The sequence below is a fragment of the Pipistrellus hanaki genome (assembly GCF_964339955.1).
Source record: "Pipistrellus hanaki genome assembly, chromosome: 15".
Taxonomy (NCBI): Eukaryota; Metazoa; Chordata; class Mammalia; order Chiroptera; family Vespertilionidae; genus Pipistrellus; species Pipistrellus hanaki.
The window spans coordinates 23078867-23097416 of record NC_140517.1 but is presented as its reverse complement, the minus strand read 5'-3'; the positions used below and the strand labels follow the sequence as shown (position 1 = coordinate 23097416).

The 18550-nt window shown below is 45.5% G+C and overlaps 1 protein-coding gene across 2 annotated transcripts in view; it reads right to left on the bottom strand.

Moving 5' to 3' along the window:
* The window catches only part of CDH13 (cadherin 13), a 998364-nt gene that overhangs the window by 6119 nt on the left and 973695 nt on the right, over positions 1-18550 (bottom strand). For both annotated transcript variants that reach the window (XM_084905563.1, XM_084905564.1), the window contains exon 12: positions 2334-2567. In XM_084905563.1, the coding sequence (XP_084761689.1) occupies positions 2334-2567 (234 nt within the window). The remainder of the gene's footprint in view (positions 1-2333; positions 2568-18550) is intronic.

The window sequence follows — 18550 nt, the reverse complement described above, 5'->3', positions numbered from 1 at the left end:
TTTAAATACTTACAACTAGAGGCCCAGGACACAGGTTCGTGCCCCGGTGGGATCCCTCGGTCTGTCCTGTGGGGATTGGGCTGAGACCAGCTCTCTGACATCACCTGAAGGGTTCCAGATTGTGAGAGGGCGGTTCTTGGGTGACACCCCCCGGAATTGGGCTCCCTCCTCTCTGGTTCCAGATGCATCACCTGAGAACCACCGCTGCCAAGTGAAGGCAGCATGGCAGCTCCTGCATTGAGTGTCTGCCTCCTGGTGGTAAGTGCACATCATAGCTACTGGCCAAATGGCCAGTTGCTTAGGTTTTTAATATATAGATTTTTATTTGTCAATTATACTTTAAAAAATTGAAAGAAAAAAAAATGACCAGTTTAGAGATTTTTGTATAGGAATCCAAATTTAAGTAATCAAAATAAATTCTTGGATTCCCCCCAAAAAAGTCCTCTCACTCTCTATGTGGGCTTGAGCCTGTGTGTTGCCAGGGGGATGGGTTCTGTTGTTTTTCTCAGCCCAGAGCCCACAGCCCTGGATCTGGGGTGGAGATGGGGTCTGTAAGCCCACGGTTGGTGGGAATACCTGCCCTTATCCAGGCCTCTGGTCAGCCCTCAGGAGTGGCCACTCTGGCTCCTGTTTTAGCCTCAGGCTATTCCTTTTCATATGACTAAGGATTTTTTTGTTTGTTTGTTTTAAACTGCCCCTTTCTGGGCATAAACAATGCTAAGTATTTGGAGGAAAAAATTCGGGACAAGAAAAAGAAGTTAGAAGGCATTTTATCTATTACATAAAACCAGGAGGGAAAGCAGATGAAGTATTATCCTAACCAGAAGGTTAGGTGGCAGCGCCGATGTAACAAGGTAGAAAATTACCCCAGTGAAATGGCAGATTAACTCATGGGACATTCCCCCCTCTCCCTCAAGTAGAGGAGAAACTCCTGAATGAGAAAGTTCCAGTTGGAAAGATCTGGTGATGATAGTTCAAATCCGCTGCAGCTGCAAACACTAGCAAACAAAACAGTAACCCCTCAAACAAGAGAAGGGCTGTTTTAATTAAAAATAATCAGTGTAACAAAATTCATTCTTTAGAAAGCAATAAAATAGACAAACAGGCAACTATAATCAATAACAGGAGAAAGGCAGTAATAAAATGAGATGTGAGATAAGGCCATCACAATACATATGAGATTTTTAATAGAAAATTTTATGCACAAGTGTACCATACATATTCAGAACTTAGTGAAATGGTAATTCCCCATCTCTCTCGAAAGTTCTACCACTAAAGTAAGAAGAGGGAGCCCTGACTGGGTCAGTGGCAGGAGCCGTTCATTGCTGATGGCAGAGTGTATGTCTAAGGCGTGAGCTCTGGCTTTTGGCTTTATTTCCAGGCAAGGTGAACTTAGCAAGGAGGAAAGTGGGTGAGGTATTGTGGATAGAGAGGTACTTCATTACTCAATATATTGGGGTTTCAGTCTTAATAAGGCAGGTGATACATGCTGTGCCTATAAATGAGGGACAGGATAAATGAAAGAAGATATCAAAGTTGAAAGTAAAGGCCAAGGTCATAATAAAGACTAAGTCAGTTTTGAGGAGGCTTGCAGCATAAAATGGAAGCTGGAGATCCGAACCGGTGCTCCTCTTCTCTTTAGTCTTTTATAAAAGCAAGTTCACCAGGAAACATCACTCCAGGGTGCTGGTGAAAGTCAATGTTAAGTACAGTTATTCGTGAGAGGAGAGACAGCCTAGCCAAGATGTGCTTAGGTAGAAGCAGAGACCCCGGCTCTTGAAGGCTGGAGACTGGGTGTGTGTACTGTATAGGGCTGTGCAGTATAGGATATAAGGCACAGAGTATATAGTACAAAGTGTATAGTATATTGATATACAGTATAGAGTGGACGGTGTGCAGTATAGTGTATAGTACAGAGTATACAATACAGCGTGGATAGCATACAGTGCCCAGTAAGGCATATAGTACAAGGTGTGCTATATAGTGTACAGTGTAAGTTGTAGTGTACACAGCATATACTATACACATCATAGAGTGTACAGTCCATACAAGGCAGAGATCATGCCGTGTCCGGTATAGAAAAGATAAGAGAGGATGCAATAGAGAAAACTTTCATGTTTGCATGATAAGGAACTCATATTTAATATATTTACATACTGTATTCATTTTCTGGTGGGAAAATTATCAATATTTATAGGGCATAAATAACTTGAAACAAACCATCTGAGAACACACGAGAGAGAGGAAAGGAGGAACAGTTTGGGGAAAGAAACTGAGCCAGAGCCCCTAGGCTAACGCCACAAGAATAAGTGTGGAACGCCCGGCTGACTTACTGTTGATCTTGGAGACCTTCCAGACTTTATCAGGAACAGCTTGCTTATAGATTTCAAATTTGAAAGGATCTGTGTTTGGGTGCAGATCCTTATCCGAGGCTCCCAGAATGACTACGCTGAGGTTTTTGGCGTCGTCACAGACCTCGGCCACCGTGGGGTAGATGAAGGGCGCGTTGTCGTTCACGTCCTCCAGGGTGATCAGCAGAGTCCCCGTGCCGGTGGCCGGCGGGTCGCCTAGGGGAGAGGGGCCATGTGAGTGCGCAGCTGCTGACACGCAGAGGAGCGCTGGCAGCACTCCACCCACGCCACACACCTGGGTGATTAAGGGGTTCAAACAGGACTAAAGGGAAGAGCTCACACATCTGTATAAACCAGCTTAGTGGTCTCCAAGCCTGGCATCATATTAGGACTTTTGAGTTTTCTTCAGGCTTCACCTTTACAACGCTGAGTTTCTAACACACAAGTCATACTAACACACTGAAAGTCACTCTGATAATCGAGATAACAGAGGGACATTTCCTTGCTCCTAATTCAACCTTTTGCCTGGCCGGTGTGGCTCAGTGGTTGAACGTTGACCCATGAACCAGAAAGTCAAGGCTCAATTCCCAGTCAGGGCACATGACCGGGTTGGGGCTCGATCCCCGTGTGGGATGTACAGGAAGTAGCCGATCAATGATTCTCTTCATCATTGATGTTTCTCGCCCCCCTTCCCTTCCTTTCTGAAGTCAATAAAAATGTATTTAAGAAAATTCAACATTTTATCTAAATACTAGAAACCTGATGCACGAAATTTGTTTAAGGGGCTGGGCCCTCACAGCTGTGGCGGCTAGCCTCGGCCCTTGCAGCCCAGCTTTGTCCAGAAGGTCGTCTGGAAAGGTCTTTTGGCTGCCCAGTCTAATTAGCATATTACACTTTTATTATTTTAGAGACCCAAGTATTCCCGTATGTTGGTGGCACAGGAAGGTAGAGATCCCAGGAGAGAAGGCCATGTTTTATGGGGAATAACTCTACACTGAATGGGTAGAGGGAGTCCTTCCAGGGTTTTCTTTTGTAAGTAAAAAATGATCTGAAAAAAAGAAACCAAAAGGGGCTGGCCCGGCTGACGGTGCCCTGGGGGCTGGTCGGGGTGACGGTGCCATGGGGGCTGGTCGGGGTGATGGTGTCACGGGAGCTGGTCAGGGTGACAGTGCTATGGGGACTGGTCAGGGTGGCTGAGCTGGCCGGGGTGACGGTGCCATGGGGGCTGGTGGGGGTGATGGTACTATTGGGTCTGGCCGGGCAGCACAGGACAGCCTGAGAATGTGGGTTAGTTATGAGAAACAAAACCATAGGCTAGCTATAACATAATCTTTGGGTCTTAGACATAAAGCTTCATTTTTTAAAGTTTCAGCTACTATATGATTTTTACTTTAGGAAACATTATTTTAAGAAGCCCTTATTGCCCAAGCTGGTTTGGCTCAGTGGGTAGAGCGTTGACCCGTGAACTGAAGGATCCTGGGTTCAATTCCAGTCAAGGGCATATGCCCATATTGCAGACTCAATCCCCAGCAGGGGGCACGCAGGAGGCAGCCAGTCAATGATTCTCTCATCATTGATATTTCTCTCTCTCCTTCCCCCTTTCTCTCTGAAATCAATTTAAATACATATTTTTAATAAAGAAAAGAAGCCCTTATAAACTCACCTAAAGAAAAGGCTGTTTAATCTTGGTATGACTCAGCATGATCTCATTTACCTTTCTTTAAATTCACCTTTAATCATCTATGGATTAGAGGTTGGCTCTTGGGACAAAGCATCCATTAACAGCCCAAATTTTCTGTGAGGGAAGTTAGAGCCACATCTGCCCTCACTGTAGCTAGTAAGTGTATGGATTTGCCTTATTCCAAAAGGATTTGCTGTGCCTCTGAAAGGACTGTGATCTAATTTTGTGCACGGGCGCTGACCTAATGTCTGGCTCCATTCTATTTTTCCTATCCTCATTTGCACTGAACCAGATTTACAAGCTTAACTTTATTTTTATCTCCTCCCATGTTTTTCTTTTTCCTTGAAGAGCACATTCAATTTGATTCAAGTTCTAGATCACATGGGGCAGAAGGTAGTGAATATCTGAGCTCAGAGCATGGGTGTCCAGCACAAGGCCTGGCTGGCTCGGACAGGTTCTGTTGGTGAGGAAACACTGAGTCCTTTTCAGACTCAGGCAGCTTATCACTTCAGGGACAGTCAAAGGATGAACAGGTGAAGATGACTGTGTCCAGGTGACGCTCAGACCCCAGGGGGCAGCTGGCTGCATCACAGATAAAGGGAGACCCTGGTGCTGAGGAGCCAATTTCAAGCTGCCTCTCAAGGGTTTTGCTGTCTGCAGCTGCACCCTAAGAAGTTTGGGCAGAAAGCCTTGCCCCTCATCAGCACCCGGAAGATGAGGAGAAACTGTCTTCCCAGGGGATTAGGGAGGCCAGTGAGAAGCGGACCATAGCAGATCCTCACAAGCCTCCCACGCTCACAGTGCTGGGAGGATCACGAGGCATTCTGCTGATACTCAAATTGGCTGAGGCTCACCCTGCACTCCTGGCCTGTGTGGATTCAGGCAAGGTTGTCAGACACCATGGCTGTCCCCTGCTGTCTGCGAGCATGGCAAGGGGATGAGGCTGGAGATGTCCCGTGGGGCATGGGGCCTTGACTATCTTGACAAGTTCCACTGGAGGGTCTTCAGAAAGACAGTGAAACACCTGACCTGACTCACTTTTAGAAACGCACAGCGGTATTGACAGGAGATGCTGGACATTGGAGCCCAGCAATGGATGGCATCATGATGTGGATGGTTTGAGCAGGAAAGAAATGTCTCTTTTTGGTGACCGGGCTCTCAGGTGAGGCGCCAGAAGAAGCGCGGAAGGTAGTGGGGAGTGGAAAGACAGTTCAGATTTGATGGTGCTAATAAACCCCGTATTCAGTGCAACATGTGCAGGTGCACAGAGCTTAGGGGAAATGCCAGGGCTGGGTTGTCAACACAGATACCTTTGAAGTGTTTCTAGCAAATTAGGTGGAAGTGCAGAATGAGAGAGGGGTGTAGATGAAACGCCCTGAGTTTAAAGAGCAGAAGACAGTTTGCAGGAGATGGGGGAGATGAACTGGAAGATGAGGCGATGTGTTATGATGCCCAAAAGGATAAGGATTAAAGAGAAGCAATGGGATCTTGCAAGGAGCATGTTGCGGGTGACTTTTTGGGAGAGGTCTTCCATTAGTTAGGGGGGAAGAAACCCGCTTGTAGGAAGCTCACTGTGAAGCAGTGAGAACAGATACTGTCTAGTGGGGCTGGTGGGACTTCACATATATCAACCCCCGAAGACAGTTCCAGAGCAAACATGCAGATACATGTCTGCTAAGATAGGAACACAGATGTAATTAATTATCAGGAGGAATGCTATTTCTAATGGTGGCATATAATCTTTTGTTAGAGCAAGAACTCAAAGGAAATGCATAATTACTTTGAACTTGGTTACCCAATGTCAGCTTTAGTCATTTGGTTGAATTTCTTTATTGAAAAATTTTTTTCTTTTTACTGAACTAATTGAATATCTCAGAGGAATCCACTATATTTTTCTCCACTCTGAAATCACTTGGTAGAATGGATAAGAAGGCATTATGAAGATCTGAAATAGGGCCATACGAATGGGCCTTTTGTGAACTTAATTATACTACTGTCTTCAATTCTGCATGCGTTATTCCCAGGCCAGCCTGATGATGTCTTTTTCTGAAGTCAAATAAAATGAACTTGCTTTTTTTCATTGATAAGGTAATGAGAGGATTTTCAAAATCCCCAAGGAAAGAGCGTCTCCCAGCTTATATGCACAGGGGGGAGGAAAATCACCATCCAAAATTCAAATATAATTAAAAAATAATGATTCTTCGCCCTTATCAGAGATAACATTGGCAAATATGTTCTCCCATGCAGTGGGCTTTCTTGTTTTGTGGATGGTTTATTTTGCTGGCAGAAGCTTTCCATTTTGATGTAGTCCCATTTGTTTATTTTCTCTTTAGTTTCCATTGCCCTAGGAGCTGTTCGGTGAAGATATTGCTTTGGCATATGTCTGAGATTTTGCTACCTGTGGATTCCTCTAAGACTTTTATGGTCTCCCATCTTACGTTTAAGTCCTTTATCCATTTTGAATTTATTTTTGTGTATGGTATAAGTTGGTGGTCTAGTTTCATATTTTTTTGCATGTATCTGTCCAACTTTCCCAACACCATTTATTAAAGAGACTGTCCTGACTCCATAGTATGCTCTTGCCTCCTTTGTAAAATATTAATTGAGCACAGTGGTTTGGGTTGATTTCTGGGTTCTCTATTCTATTCCATTGGTCTATATGTCTGTTCTTGTGTCAGTACCAAACATTTACAGGGAACTCATGCAACTTAACAAAAGGAAGATAAACAATCCAATCAAAAAAATGGGCAACAGATCTAAATAGATACTTTTCGGAAGAGGACAGAAGGAAGGCCAAGAAACATATGAAAAGGTGCTCAAAGTCACTAATCATCCAAGAGATGCAAATCAAAATGACAATGAGGTACCATCTCACACCTGTCAGAATGGCTATCATCAACAAATCAATAAACAACAAGTGCTGGCGAGGATGTGAAGAAAGAGGAACACTCATGCACTGCTGGTGGGAATGCAGACTGGTGCAGCCATTGTGGATAACAGTATGGAATTTCCTAAAAAAACCCGAAAATGGAACTCCCATTTGATCCAGTGATCCCACTTCTAAGAATATATTCCAAGAAACCAGAAACACTAATCAGAAAAGATATATATGTACCCCTATGTTCATAGCAGCAACATTTACTGTAGCTAAGATTTGGAAACAGCCTAAGTGCCCATCAGCAGATGAGTGGATTAAAAAACTGTGGTACATCTACACAGTTGTAATACTATGCTACAGTAAAAAGGAAATAACTCTTACCATTTGCAACAGCATGGATGGACTTGGAGAGCATTATGCTAAGTCAGTCAGAGAAAGATAAACATCACCCGATCTCACTCATTTGTGAGAAAACATCACATGATCTCACTCATAAACTGATGGACAAAAACAGATCCAGAGACAAAGAAGCATCGATCTGACTGTCAAACCTCAGAAGGAAGTCAGGAGAGGGTGGGGGCAGGGGGAGCAGTCAATCAAAGGACTCATATGCATGTATATAAGCATAACCAATGGACACAGACAATAGGGGCTCCTTCTGCTCAGTGTTAGAAGATGGGAGGGCCCTGATACAGGAACCCTACCTGTCAGTAGCTCTTAAACTGAATGGGAGGTGGACTCCCCTTTGTGGCCCCCATGACGGTCATGGCCCTGCCTTGGAGAAATGCACCTACATTAACACTGGGGGGAAGAGGGATTGGCCAGTGGACATCGGAATTGCAGCTGTGGGCTCCGCATAGGTGTTCTGAGGCTGAGGCCCCGAGAGGTTGAGGATGGGCTCAAATTAACCAGTTGAGTCTCAGGCCTCCTTCTCCGAACCTTTACTGTCTATGTCAGGACGATGCAGGTAGATTCTTTAAGTTCTTATTTCAACCATGAAAGCAAGCTAAAGTCCCTAAACCATGACTTGGGTTTTAACATTATTATTATTTTAATTTTTTCCCCCTGTGAGCTACTGTTTTTTTGTTAATCCTCACCTGAAGATATTTTTTCTAGAGACAGAGGAAGGGAGGGAGGGAGAGGGAGAGAGAGATAATCAGAGGAGGGAAACCTCGATATGAGTGAGACAGATCAGAGACAGGGAGCAAACCTACAACCCAGGCATATGCCCTGGACTGGGAATTGAACCTGAGCCCTTTTGGCAGATGCTCTAACCACTGAACACACAGGCCAGAGCATGTGTGATCCTTTAATTTTGGTGAAATACACACAACAAAATTTACCTTCCTAAACATTTAAAAAATGTTTTTATCGACCTCAGAGAGGGAGGGAGAGGATATATATTATATATATATATAAACATCAATGATGAGAGATAATCATTGATCGGCTGCCTACACCTGCAATCCAGGCATGTGCCCTTGACCAGAATCGAACCCAGGACCTTTCAGTCTGCAGGCAGACACTATCCACTGAGCCAAACCAGCCAGCGCCCTTCCTAAACGTTTTTAACTATCATTGGTATTAAGTACATTCACATCACCACATCCATCTCATGAATTTTTCATCTTCCCCAACTGTGCCCATTCAACAACTCCCCACGTCCAGCCTTCAAATGTTGGTGGATTATTCCTGAGCTTCCAGTGCTCATGCTGCCAAACACTGGCAAGACGTGGGGGAAATGGTCCCCATTTCTTTCCCATGAATCTTGAAAATGGAGTCCATCCCATCCACAGGACTGTGGCTTTGAGAGGGGCATTGACTCCATGGAATTGGCAGCCTGCCAGGGTCTTCCCGGCACTGGCCACCTCATGCTCCCACTGCTGGCTTTGTTGACCCCACTCAGCATGGACAGCTTATAATACCTCTCAGCACATCACACGACCAAGACAGGTCCAAACCGACCCACTTCTTGATTTCGAATCAGGACCATTGAACTCGCACTTTTTACTCTGAGCTGGGATAACTGCCCAGGAGAGGCCGAGCTGGCAGCTCGAGCTGGGCACCAGGCCTGTTGCCAGCCGGGCTATGGCCCTTGGTCCGGTTGGTTCACTACCTTATACTTGGATTTTGAACTCGGTTTATTTGGGGCAGAGCTGTGCATTTTCTATGAGAAGCAGGCTCATACAACTAACGAAAAGGGAGGATTTATGTAGAGAAACTGAACACCGCTACTATTCAGAGGAAGAAAAATCCAAGCAGACGAGAGAGGTGGCTGCTTTGAGCATTCGGGACCCTACTTTCTAGTTTTTCCTCATTTCCAGGATGAAGAAACTGGGACTCAGATAAAGTAATTATCCCAGACCAGGGTCGGTGTGGCATCAGTGTGAGACCTGTGGCCTGAAGACACGGTATTCCCACACCACGTGCTCTTTCCCAGAAAGTGAAAGGGATGATTGGTGATCATGACACAACCCTCCACCTGAGCCAGACCAGTGAGCACAAGGTTTTATTATATTGGCGTGTGCGGTGGGCGTCAAGCATGGGGAGAGAAGGTGAAAAGCAGTCTTCCATGTTTTCCTTATTTACATGACTAACAGTATATTGCTCTTTGTGGGAGACCTACAGAGCCAACGTCAGTACAACAGAACATGTGTGTACATGGGTCTCCCAGCTCTGATGATATGAGCTTGGATGCAATGAGAAAAAAAATCATATAGGAATTTTATTTAATTCAAACAGGATTTCTACAGGAAACACTGAGATTTTTTTCTGATAGGTTCCATTACTCAGAAGGAAAAAAAAAATCTTGTAAGAGACACAAGGAAAAAGAGTGTGATCCTAATCAAAAAAATATATGTGATTAGAAAAAGATGAGAAAGAAATATAGGAAAGCCTAAATAATGTTCATCTCTCCATGTAATTAACATTCAAATACTACTTCTTTTTAATTTTCTTTATAATAACCATGATTACGATACTACTAATTAGAAACAGAAATATAATCTCAAAAGTTACACAGGGATTTAGAAATATTTTGTCTAATTATACTTTGCTCTCTTGTCTCTCACTCTTTTTTTTTTTTAAACAATTAATTCAGATTGAGTAAATTTAGAATTGTGCAACTATCGCCGCTATCTAATTTTAGAACATTTCCATCAACCCCTTACCCCCCCAAAAAACCCACCTTGGGCCCACTTGTACTAACTCTCCTTACCCACTTGTAGCCCTAGGCATCACTAATCTGTCTTTTTTCCTCTATAGATTTGTGTTTTCTAGAAATTTCTATAGATGGAATTATATAAAATGTGATCTTTTGTGTCTGGCTTCTTTTACTTAGCATTATATTTCTAAGTTTCATCTATGCAATAGAATGAATCTTTACTTCATTCCTTTTTATGGCTGAATAATATCTCACTCTATGAACAGACGATTCTTTGTTTAACTGTTCACCAGTTGACAGACATTTGGGTCATTTATATTTTTTATCTATTATGAACAATCTATACCAATAAAAGGGTAATATGCTAATTAGACTGGATAGACTGGACATCTTCCAGACGTCCTTCCTGACAAAGCTGGGGCATGGCCGGCCTGCAAACTGCCTGCTGCCCCTCACCCAGCCCAGCCCTGTCCCCAGTGGGAACTTCCCACCCCAATTCAGGACTCCCTTCAGGGCAGGCCAGTTGGCCCCCATCCATGCACCAGGCCTCTATTCTATATATCGATAATAAAAGGGTAATATGCAAATTGGTTCTAATTGCAGAATGACCAGAACGACCACTGGACCAGTCACTATGAGGTGCACTGACCACCTCTTGGTCCCTTTCCCCTGCTGGCAGGCTCTGATAGCCTCATGGCCACCCCTGGTGGGGGCTGGGCTGGCAAATGAGTGGGAACAGCCGACTTCACGGTCCCTTTCCCCCGCCATCAGGCACCTATCATCCGATGGCAAACAGGGAACTGGGGGTGGGTGGCAGCGGGGGAAAAGGCTGGCTGAAGGCAGCTGGGGAAGGTGTCCCTGATAGTAGGCAAGGCCTAGGGACTGTACCCATGCACAAATTTTGTGTGCTGGGCCTCTAGTGCTGCTATAAACACCTGCATACAAGGGACCAGCTTCTCACATGTTACAATTCCCGAGACAAGAAAGATAAGACTCCAAAGCCATTTATGTCATCAAGGGTCCCCTGGAATCGTGAGTATAGGTGGGGACCAGTGTGCAAAGTAAGGCTGCCTATGTGAAAACTAAAATGCAAGAGGGGAGGGGAGGTAAGGAGAGAAACAGGAAGCTCATTTCTGAGCTCCATGGGCTCTAAGCATCAGGACAGTTCTCTGTGTTTCCATTCCCCAAGTTTTCCATTTCTACCGTGCTTCTATTCTGAGAGTAGTGACTATGTCTACATTCACGGCCTCCATGTCTCATTTGGGGGAGAAGAGAACTGTGTGTGCAATGGGGTCTGTGCAACTGGGGCTCAGAGCAGGGAGTCCACACCAGGGCCAAGGACAGAAAACTCATCTGGTGTCTCAAGGGAGACTGAGGCCCAAATTCTGGGAGGAAAATCAGAAGACAGGATGATTTAAGAGAAGGCAAAGTATAGATGAGGGCGCCTGAGCAAAGGTGGGGCACCCAGCTACTTTAATGGGGACTGACAATGAGGGCTGAGGTGAGGGCAGTCAGAATGCAGGAGCAGAGGCTGTTTATAGGGCCAAGATGTGTGAGTGGGGCAACTTCCTCCCCGCTGAGTTCCCACTGTGTTTCTGTACATTGGAGGAGCCTTCAGCAAGCAGCTGTGAGCAAATCATGCCAGAGCGTTTACTTCAAAAGAACAGGGCTCCGAACCTATCTTCAGCTGTGCTTGAAAAGGAGCCTGGACAGGTTTCTTCTCTATAAGGCCATCCTTTGTTCATCCCTATGTTCTGTTTACCATGGCTTTTCAGTATCAGTATTTTACAAAATTTCTGGCATCTTCCCCATAAACCAAGAATCTCATTACAAGAGTGCATAAGCATTTAAAAAAAAATTAAATTTATTGGGGCAACATTTGTTAATGAGTTTACATAAATTTCAAGTGTACAGTTCTAGACTGCATCATCTGCACATTGCATTGAGTGCTCACCACTCAAAGTCTACTCTCCTCTTATCACCATACATTAGACCCTCCTTTTCCCTCTTTAACCACCCCAACCCCTTCCCCTCTGGTAACCACTACACTGCTGTCTGTGCCTATGAGTTTGTTTGTTTTGTCATTTGCTGCTTTCTGTTTTATATCCCACATCTGAGTGAAATCATATAGTTCTTGTCCTACAACTCGGCAATGAGATGAAATACTGTCATTTGTGACAACATGGATGGATCTTGAGAGTATTATGCTAAGTAAAATAAGTCAGATGGAAAAGGACAGCATTTTTAAGAATTGCTTTGCTAATAAAGATATTGCTGCCCTAGCCAGTTTGGCTCAGTGGACAGAATGTCAGCCTGTGGACTGAAAGGTCCTGGGTTTGATTCTGTTCAAGTGCATATGCCTGGGTTGTGGGCTTTGTCCCCAGGAGGGGTCATGCAGGAGGCAGCGGATCAGTGATTCTCATCATTGATGTTTCTATCTGTACCTCTCCCTTCCTCTCTGAAATAAAAAGAAAATATTAAAAAAAAAGAAAAGAAAAAATAATAAAAAAATAGAAATCTAAGTTTCTAAAAAAAAAGATATTCTATTTTATTTGTTAAAAAAATTAACTGTAAACCAACAAAAACAACAAAAAACCTGGTAGAAAATAGCTTTTCAAAACACAATACCAGGTTTCCATGTATAATACTTGATGTAGAACTGAGGCAATCCTATATAATAAAGAGGTATTATGCTAATTGACTATTACACCCTCACAAGATGGCTGCCTACAACCAGGCCGACAGGGGGGTTAGTGAGGGATAAAAAAACTACTGGACAGCAGGCTGTGTGGGGTGACCAGGCTGGTGGTGGTGGGGCTCATGAGGGGAATCCAGGCTGGCAGGGGGGCAGTTGGGGGTGACCAGGCCAGAAGGGGGGGCAGATAGGGGTGACCAGGCTGGCAGAGGGTAAAATTTGGGAGCAACCAGGCCAGCAGGAGGAGTAATAAGAGGTGACCAGGTCGGCAGGGGGGGTCAGTTAGGAGTAACCAGGATGGCAGGGAGGGGGCAGTTAGGACCAGCAGTCCAGGATTGTGAGGGGGATGTCCGATCGCCAGTTTAGGTCTGATCCTGGATTGGGCCTAAACTGGCAATTGGACATCCCCCAAGGGGTCCCGGATTGAAGAAGGTGCAGGCTAGGCTAAGGGGACCTCTCCCCCCCCATGCACGAATTTTGTGCACCAGGCCTCTAGTTATTCACATAATTAGGATAAACACTTCGTTTAGAAGAGAAAATAATCTGAAATAATGGACTGTTTTAAAAAGTCAACTTTTTGGCTTTTTATTTTCATTTTGCTAACTTGAAAGAAAAGGAAAAAAATAGGAAGTGCTGGTTTGAAGGCCACGTTAAACTTGGCAGTTCCCTTTTATTCATTCAGTCAAAAATCACTGATTGGGACTCTACTCTGGCTGGGTGGATGTACAGAAAAATCAATGGCACAGGGTGTCTGCTCTTGAAACGCTGACAGCATGGCCGGAACAGACACACGAACAGATGCAGAGCAGCACTGTAAGTGCAGGAAGAGATACGGGGATTACTGTCAGGGGGCTTGTGGCATGGAGTAATTAACTGCCTGGGGACAGATCAGAGGCTTCATGAAAAGATGGCATTTGAGTGTGCTGGAAGTGAGAACGCTCTGCGGAGAGAGGGAAAGCTGTTTCAGGAGGAGGAGACAGTGTGGCTATTTTGTGGGAAGAAGTACAAAGACTTTTAAGCTGGAGAATCACTTTGATAAAAGCAGAGGATGCTGGAGGCACGGAAAGGCATGGCTCGAGTGGGGAGAGAGGACACAGGGAGACAGGCGGGAAGCCGGGGCAGTAATGGGAACTGACCATGAGGGCTGAGGTGAGGGCGGTCGGAGGGGCGGGGGAGGGGCGGGGGCTGGATTCAAGAGGCTGAACTGACAGCCAGAATTGGACTGGGGGTGATGGGTAGGCAGGTGGTTGGGTCCCAGCTTAGGGACTGTGCAGCTGGTGGTGCTATTAGCTGGACGGGGGAATAAGAAACGCAGAGGAGGGCCGGCTAAGAGACACCTTGGCAGGAGGAGCTGAGCTGGCATAGGGGGGCACTGCAGAAAGCATTTCAATGCTCAAATCAGTTTCCTTTCCCAGGGCAGGTCTGAGAGCAGCATGGTTAAGAGGGTTGGCTTGGCTGGTCAGTGTGGAAAGGTCCTGCTGGCAGGCAGATGAAAGTTGGCTGAATCTTCCCCTAAAGACAGGCAAGTCCCATGAATTGATGCCAAGGCCCAAGGTGGCATTTTCTGATACAGAGCCTGACTCTGAGTGAAGGACTATGGCCCACTCCTTCCCTAGAAAAATGCTCAGGCCACCAACAAGGTGGTCATCAGAGAGCATTTCATAGTTTGCCTTGGATACCGATGGTCTTGAAGTTCAAGTCAGCTGATTTAAATACTTATTAGGTATTTACTAGGCACCAGGAATTTTGTATTCATGATTTCCAGTCCTTAGAACAACCAACCCAGCAGGGCAGGTGGGGAAACTGAGCCTGAGAGGGCACAAGTCACACATGTAGGGTGGCACAGCTAAGTTGGGGGTGTAAGGGGCACTGGGCTATACCTTCTGGCTACACGCGCAGTCTGCAGGTGGCTCTGACCCCAGCCTCTGCCAGCAGTTCTTTTATTGGGCTGTTTTCTCAGGGACAGAATTGTAGCCAGAATTTTCAACATGATTGATATTTTCCTGGTACTTGAAGTAACAAGGAATGATGGCTGAGCCTTCCATTTATTTTTCTTCCTCAATTACTCTAACAGCTAAGATAAGGGGAGCTAAACGGGCTTAATTGGGTTGCCATCATAACTAATGGCTTGGTTTTATCCAAACTAGCATCTTTTAAGTAGAATTCATTTAAATAATCTCACTACATCCTCCATGCGGTCTAGAGCTTGGTTGATCTACAAAAAAAGAGAAAGACCATAAATGGAGGCCTCTCTCTAAGGTTCACATGCCCCGGTGTCCTCAGTTCGGGGGGCCGTTGTTATTCAGTCGTTCAGTCGTCATTCCCGATGGGGCTGGGCAACGCTTGTGTCTTTTTAATCAATCCAAATGCACTTTGCACAATATTTCAGTTTGGCCTCTGCTGGTATGATGGGAAAACATCCATCACACGGGGGCGGAGGGGAAGACAGGTGGGGCCGTGACAGGGTCCAGCCTATGGAAAGTCATTAGCGTGGTCTGTCCCACTTCAGTTTCACAGCTGTTCGGCTTCGTTCTCTGTGTCTTCTCGGGAGCCCACACGGCATTCTTCACCGACAGACTCAAACCTACTTTACACACGTTGCCAGGTCACGAAAACATGCAGCAGAACGTAGCGATAATTGGGCTTGCTTTGTTGCTAGCATTCCCTTATTCTTCCAATGAAAATAGATGGGGGATGCAACGCTTCTGAGAATCACAGAAAGACTCACTATGGTAGGGGTGTCGAACACAATCAGAGAAGGGGCCAAAATCTAAAATCCAGCCTAAATCGCGGGCCGAATGGTTTACTGAACAGTCATAAACTGACAATGTCATAAACTGACAGCGGAGTGCAGTGATGACAGCGCGGTGCGGGCCACATTGCAAGGCCTGGCGGGCTGGATTTGGCCCGCGGGCCTTGTGTTTGACACATGTGCACTATGGACTCACTGTAGAGAGAATGTGCTTTCTAGTTCAGAGCATTTTATATGGGAAGAACGAAAGCTTTGGAAGAACTAAAAGGGATACTTATATATATTTTTCCTTTTAAATATATATTTTACTGATTTTTTACAGTGAGGAAAGGGGAGAGAGAGAGTGAGTTAGAAAAATTGATGAGAGAGAAACATCGATCAGCTGCCTACTGCAGACCCCCTATTGGGGATGCGCCCGCAACCAACGTACATGCCCATAACTGGAATTGAACCTGGGACCCTTCAGTTTGCAGGCCGACGCTCTTTCCACTGAGCCAAACTGGTTACGGCTCCTTTTTCTTTTAAACTCTGCATAGCGTGGGTGCTGGGAGAAAGGGCATTTGCACTTATTTGAGGCCCAATATTGTCTTTGGAGTTTGGAATCACAATTCAAACCTTCTCTGAGGGCATATGAGACGTTCAGTAATAACTGTGGAGTGCTGAACCCTGTACAGTTTCAGACCAGGAGGAGTGAAAGATGAGGTTGCAGGGGAAAAGGGGAAGGGAAACGAGTCTGATAGAAGCCTGAGCTAAAGGCACTGAGCCAGGAAGCAGCAGCCCGCTCTGTCCTGTCCGTGCCGTCCCCAGGGGGATTCCAGAATCTTAGGAGAAATTGCTTGTGGCAGTTTGCAGCTCCTATAAGACAGCGAGACTAACATTTGACCTTCCTGGTGATTACCTGAGCAGGGTAGTCATCACGTCGGGACTAGCCCGGTGCTAATTGCTGCTGCTTTGTCCTCCTCAGCATCCCCAACGCCACTCCATCTTATTCCATTCCAGACTGTTCTCTTTCCATCGCGGTATTTTCCTTAACAGTTATTATCTGCCTCCCCCCATCCCCCTGCCTTCCTTTAAAGATAGGCCAGCACTTCTGTGTCCACTGAAGCCTTCGATAAAAGCATTCCCGGACTCGGAGGCACTATCTTAACCTTTTCAGAAAATCTGGACCACAGAAGGTAAATGACGATATTCATCTCTAAAGATAAAATGCTTGCCAGCATTAAAGGTCATATCTTATTAATCTATTGGATTAAAGGCTTTACTCTTCCAATCATTTAACTATATAGCCAGTCCTGCTTCAGCAAAACAAAAAGCTTTTCCGTTATAATGAAACAACGTTGTTAGGCAATTTGTAGCTCATTAAAACTGATAACAGTTTACGAAAAATGCCTTGGAAACCCTTGAACACTCTGTGGGTTACAATTTAGCTTCTGCCCGCAGGGAGGGGCTGGATGTCCTTTCCACCCCAGATCCTCTATAGCCCTGGCATTGCCAATATTATGGTGAAGGGTGATTCTAGATCTGTCTAGGCTAGCTTTGGGGCCCAAGGTCCAAAGGGCTTTTTAGTTCTTTTAGCCTCAGAACAGGCGGTCAGCCCTGCTTCCAACCGCCCCTCTGCATTCACCATTCCGATCAGGTTCTAGCCTCTAAGAGGTACCTGGAAGGAAGCTCTATGGTTGTTGTGAGCTCTGTTTTACAAGTTCTGCTGTGTCCCTCTTTCCTCAGAGGAAGAGCAGAGCGTAGGCTTTGCGCTGTTCTCTCTGCAGCCATCCTCTCACTCAGCTTTCCTGGCTCAGCAGCAGCTGAGGATTGTCCATCCCGAGAATGAAGAGATGCTGGGAGTCTATCTCTAGGGTGAACCAGAACTTAGGGAATCCATGAATGGGTATGGCCTTCCCGGGGAAGGCACAGTGGACAGGTACATGCTCTGTGTAAAGTCATTTTTTTTGGGTTAAGCTTTAAAACATATACATTTTTATTGATTTCAGATATATATATATATATATATATATATATATATATATATATATATATATTTGAAAGAGAGAGAGAGAGAGAGAAACATCAATGATTAAAGAGAATCATTGATAGGCTGCTTCCTGTATGCTTCACACTGGGGAATCAAGCTCACATCCTGGGCATATGCCCCGACCAGGTATTAACTGTGATCTCCTGGTTCATAGGTTAATGCTCAACCACTGGAGCCACACTGGCTGGGCAGTTAAGTTTTTATTGAAATAGAAATGTTCATGTTTTATAAATGCACAGCTTGAAAATTTTTCAAAATCGGGATATGCCCATATTATCCAGTTTCACAAGATCAAGAAGCCCATCCACAAGTTTCTTCTGGTGGCAAGTAATCGGCATGAGTCAAACCCCTCGGTACAGTGCACAGGACATTTCAAGGCCACTTTCAGAACCTGTCAGCCAGGTGAGCACCTGCTCCGAGCCAGGCATTGTGATAGGAGCTCGCATTTAATGGGAGACCTAGTTCCAACCTTAGAACAGCCAGGGGCCCACCTTCCCTCTGACCTGGCGTGGGCATATGGGGCCTGCTGTGCCAGGGCCAGTGCTGACCCACATCCCCACATCCTTTCAGGCTTCTATTAGAAGGAGTCATCCCTTCTCAACTTATCCTTCACCACTCTGTTTAGAGGCTTCCTTTTCCCCTTCAAGAAACTCCCTGACTGCCCCGAGGCTGGACGAGTATGTTCCTATCGCCATCTTTTGTTAACTATTCCCCAGATAACTCCTTATTCACTGAGCACAAGGACCACGTGTTGTTCATCTGTGAGCCTCCAGGACCAAGCACCCGCCCAGCTCCCTGAGGGCGCATGTCCCCGAGCTGCCCCATCCTCATCTGGGCAGTTTCCTCCGCAGGAACTGGTGGGACCTGTTTGCTTCATCTTATGACGTGGCTGGAGTTTGAGATGCTTTGAAGACATGACCTTCCCGCATATATGTGACTGAGCATCTGCATATTCACTCACAGCGGCTACAAGGCTTTCCTTCCTGCCTCTTTCCTCCCAT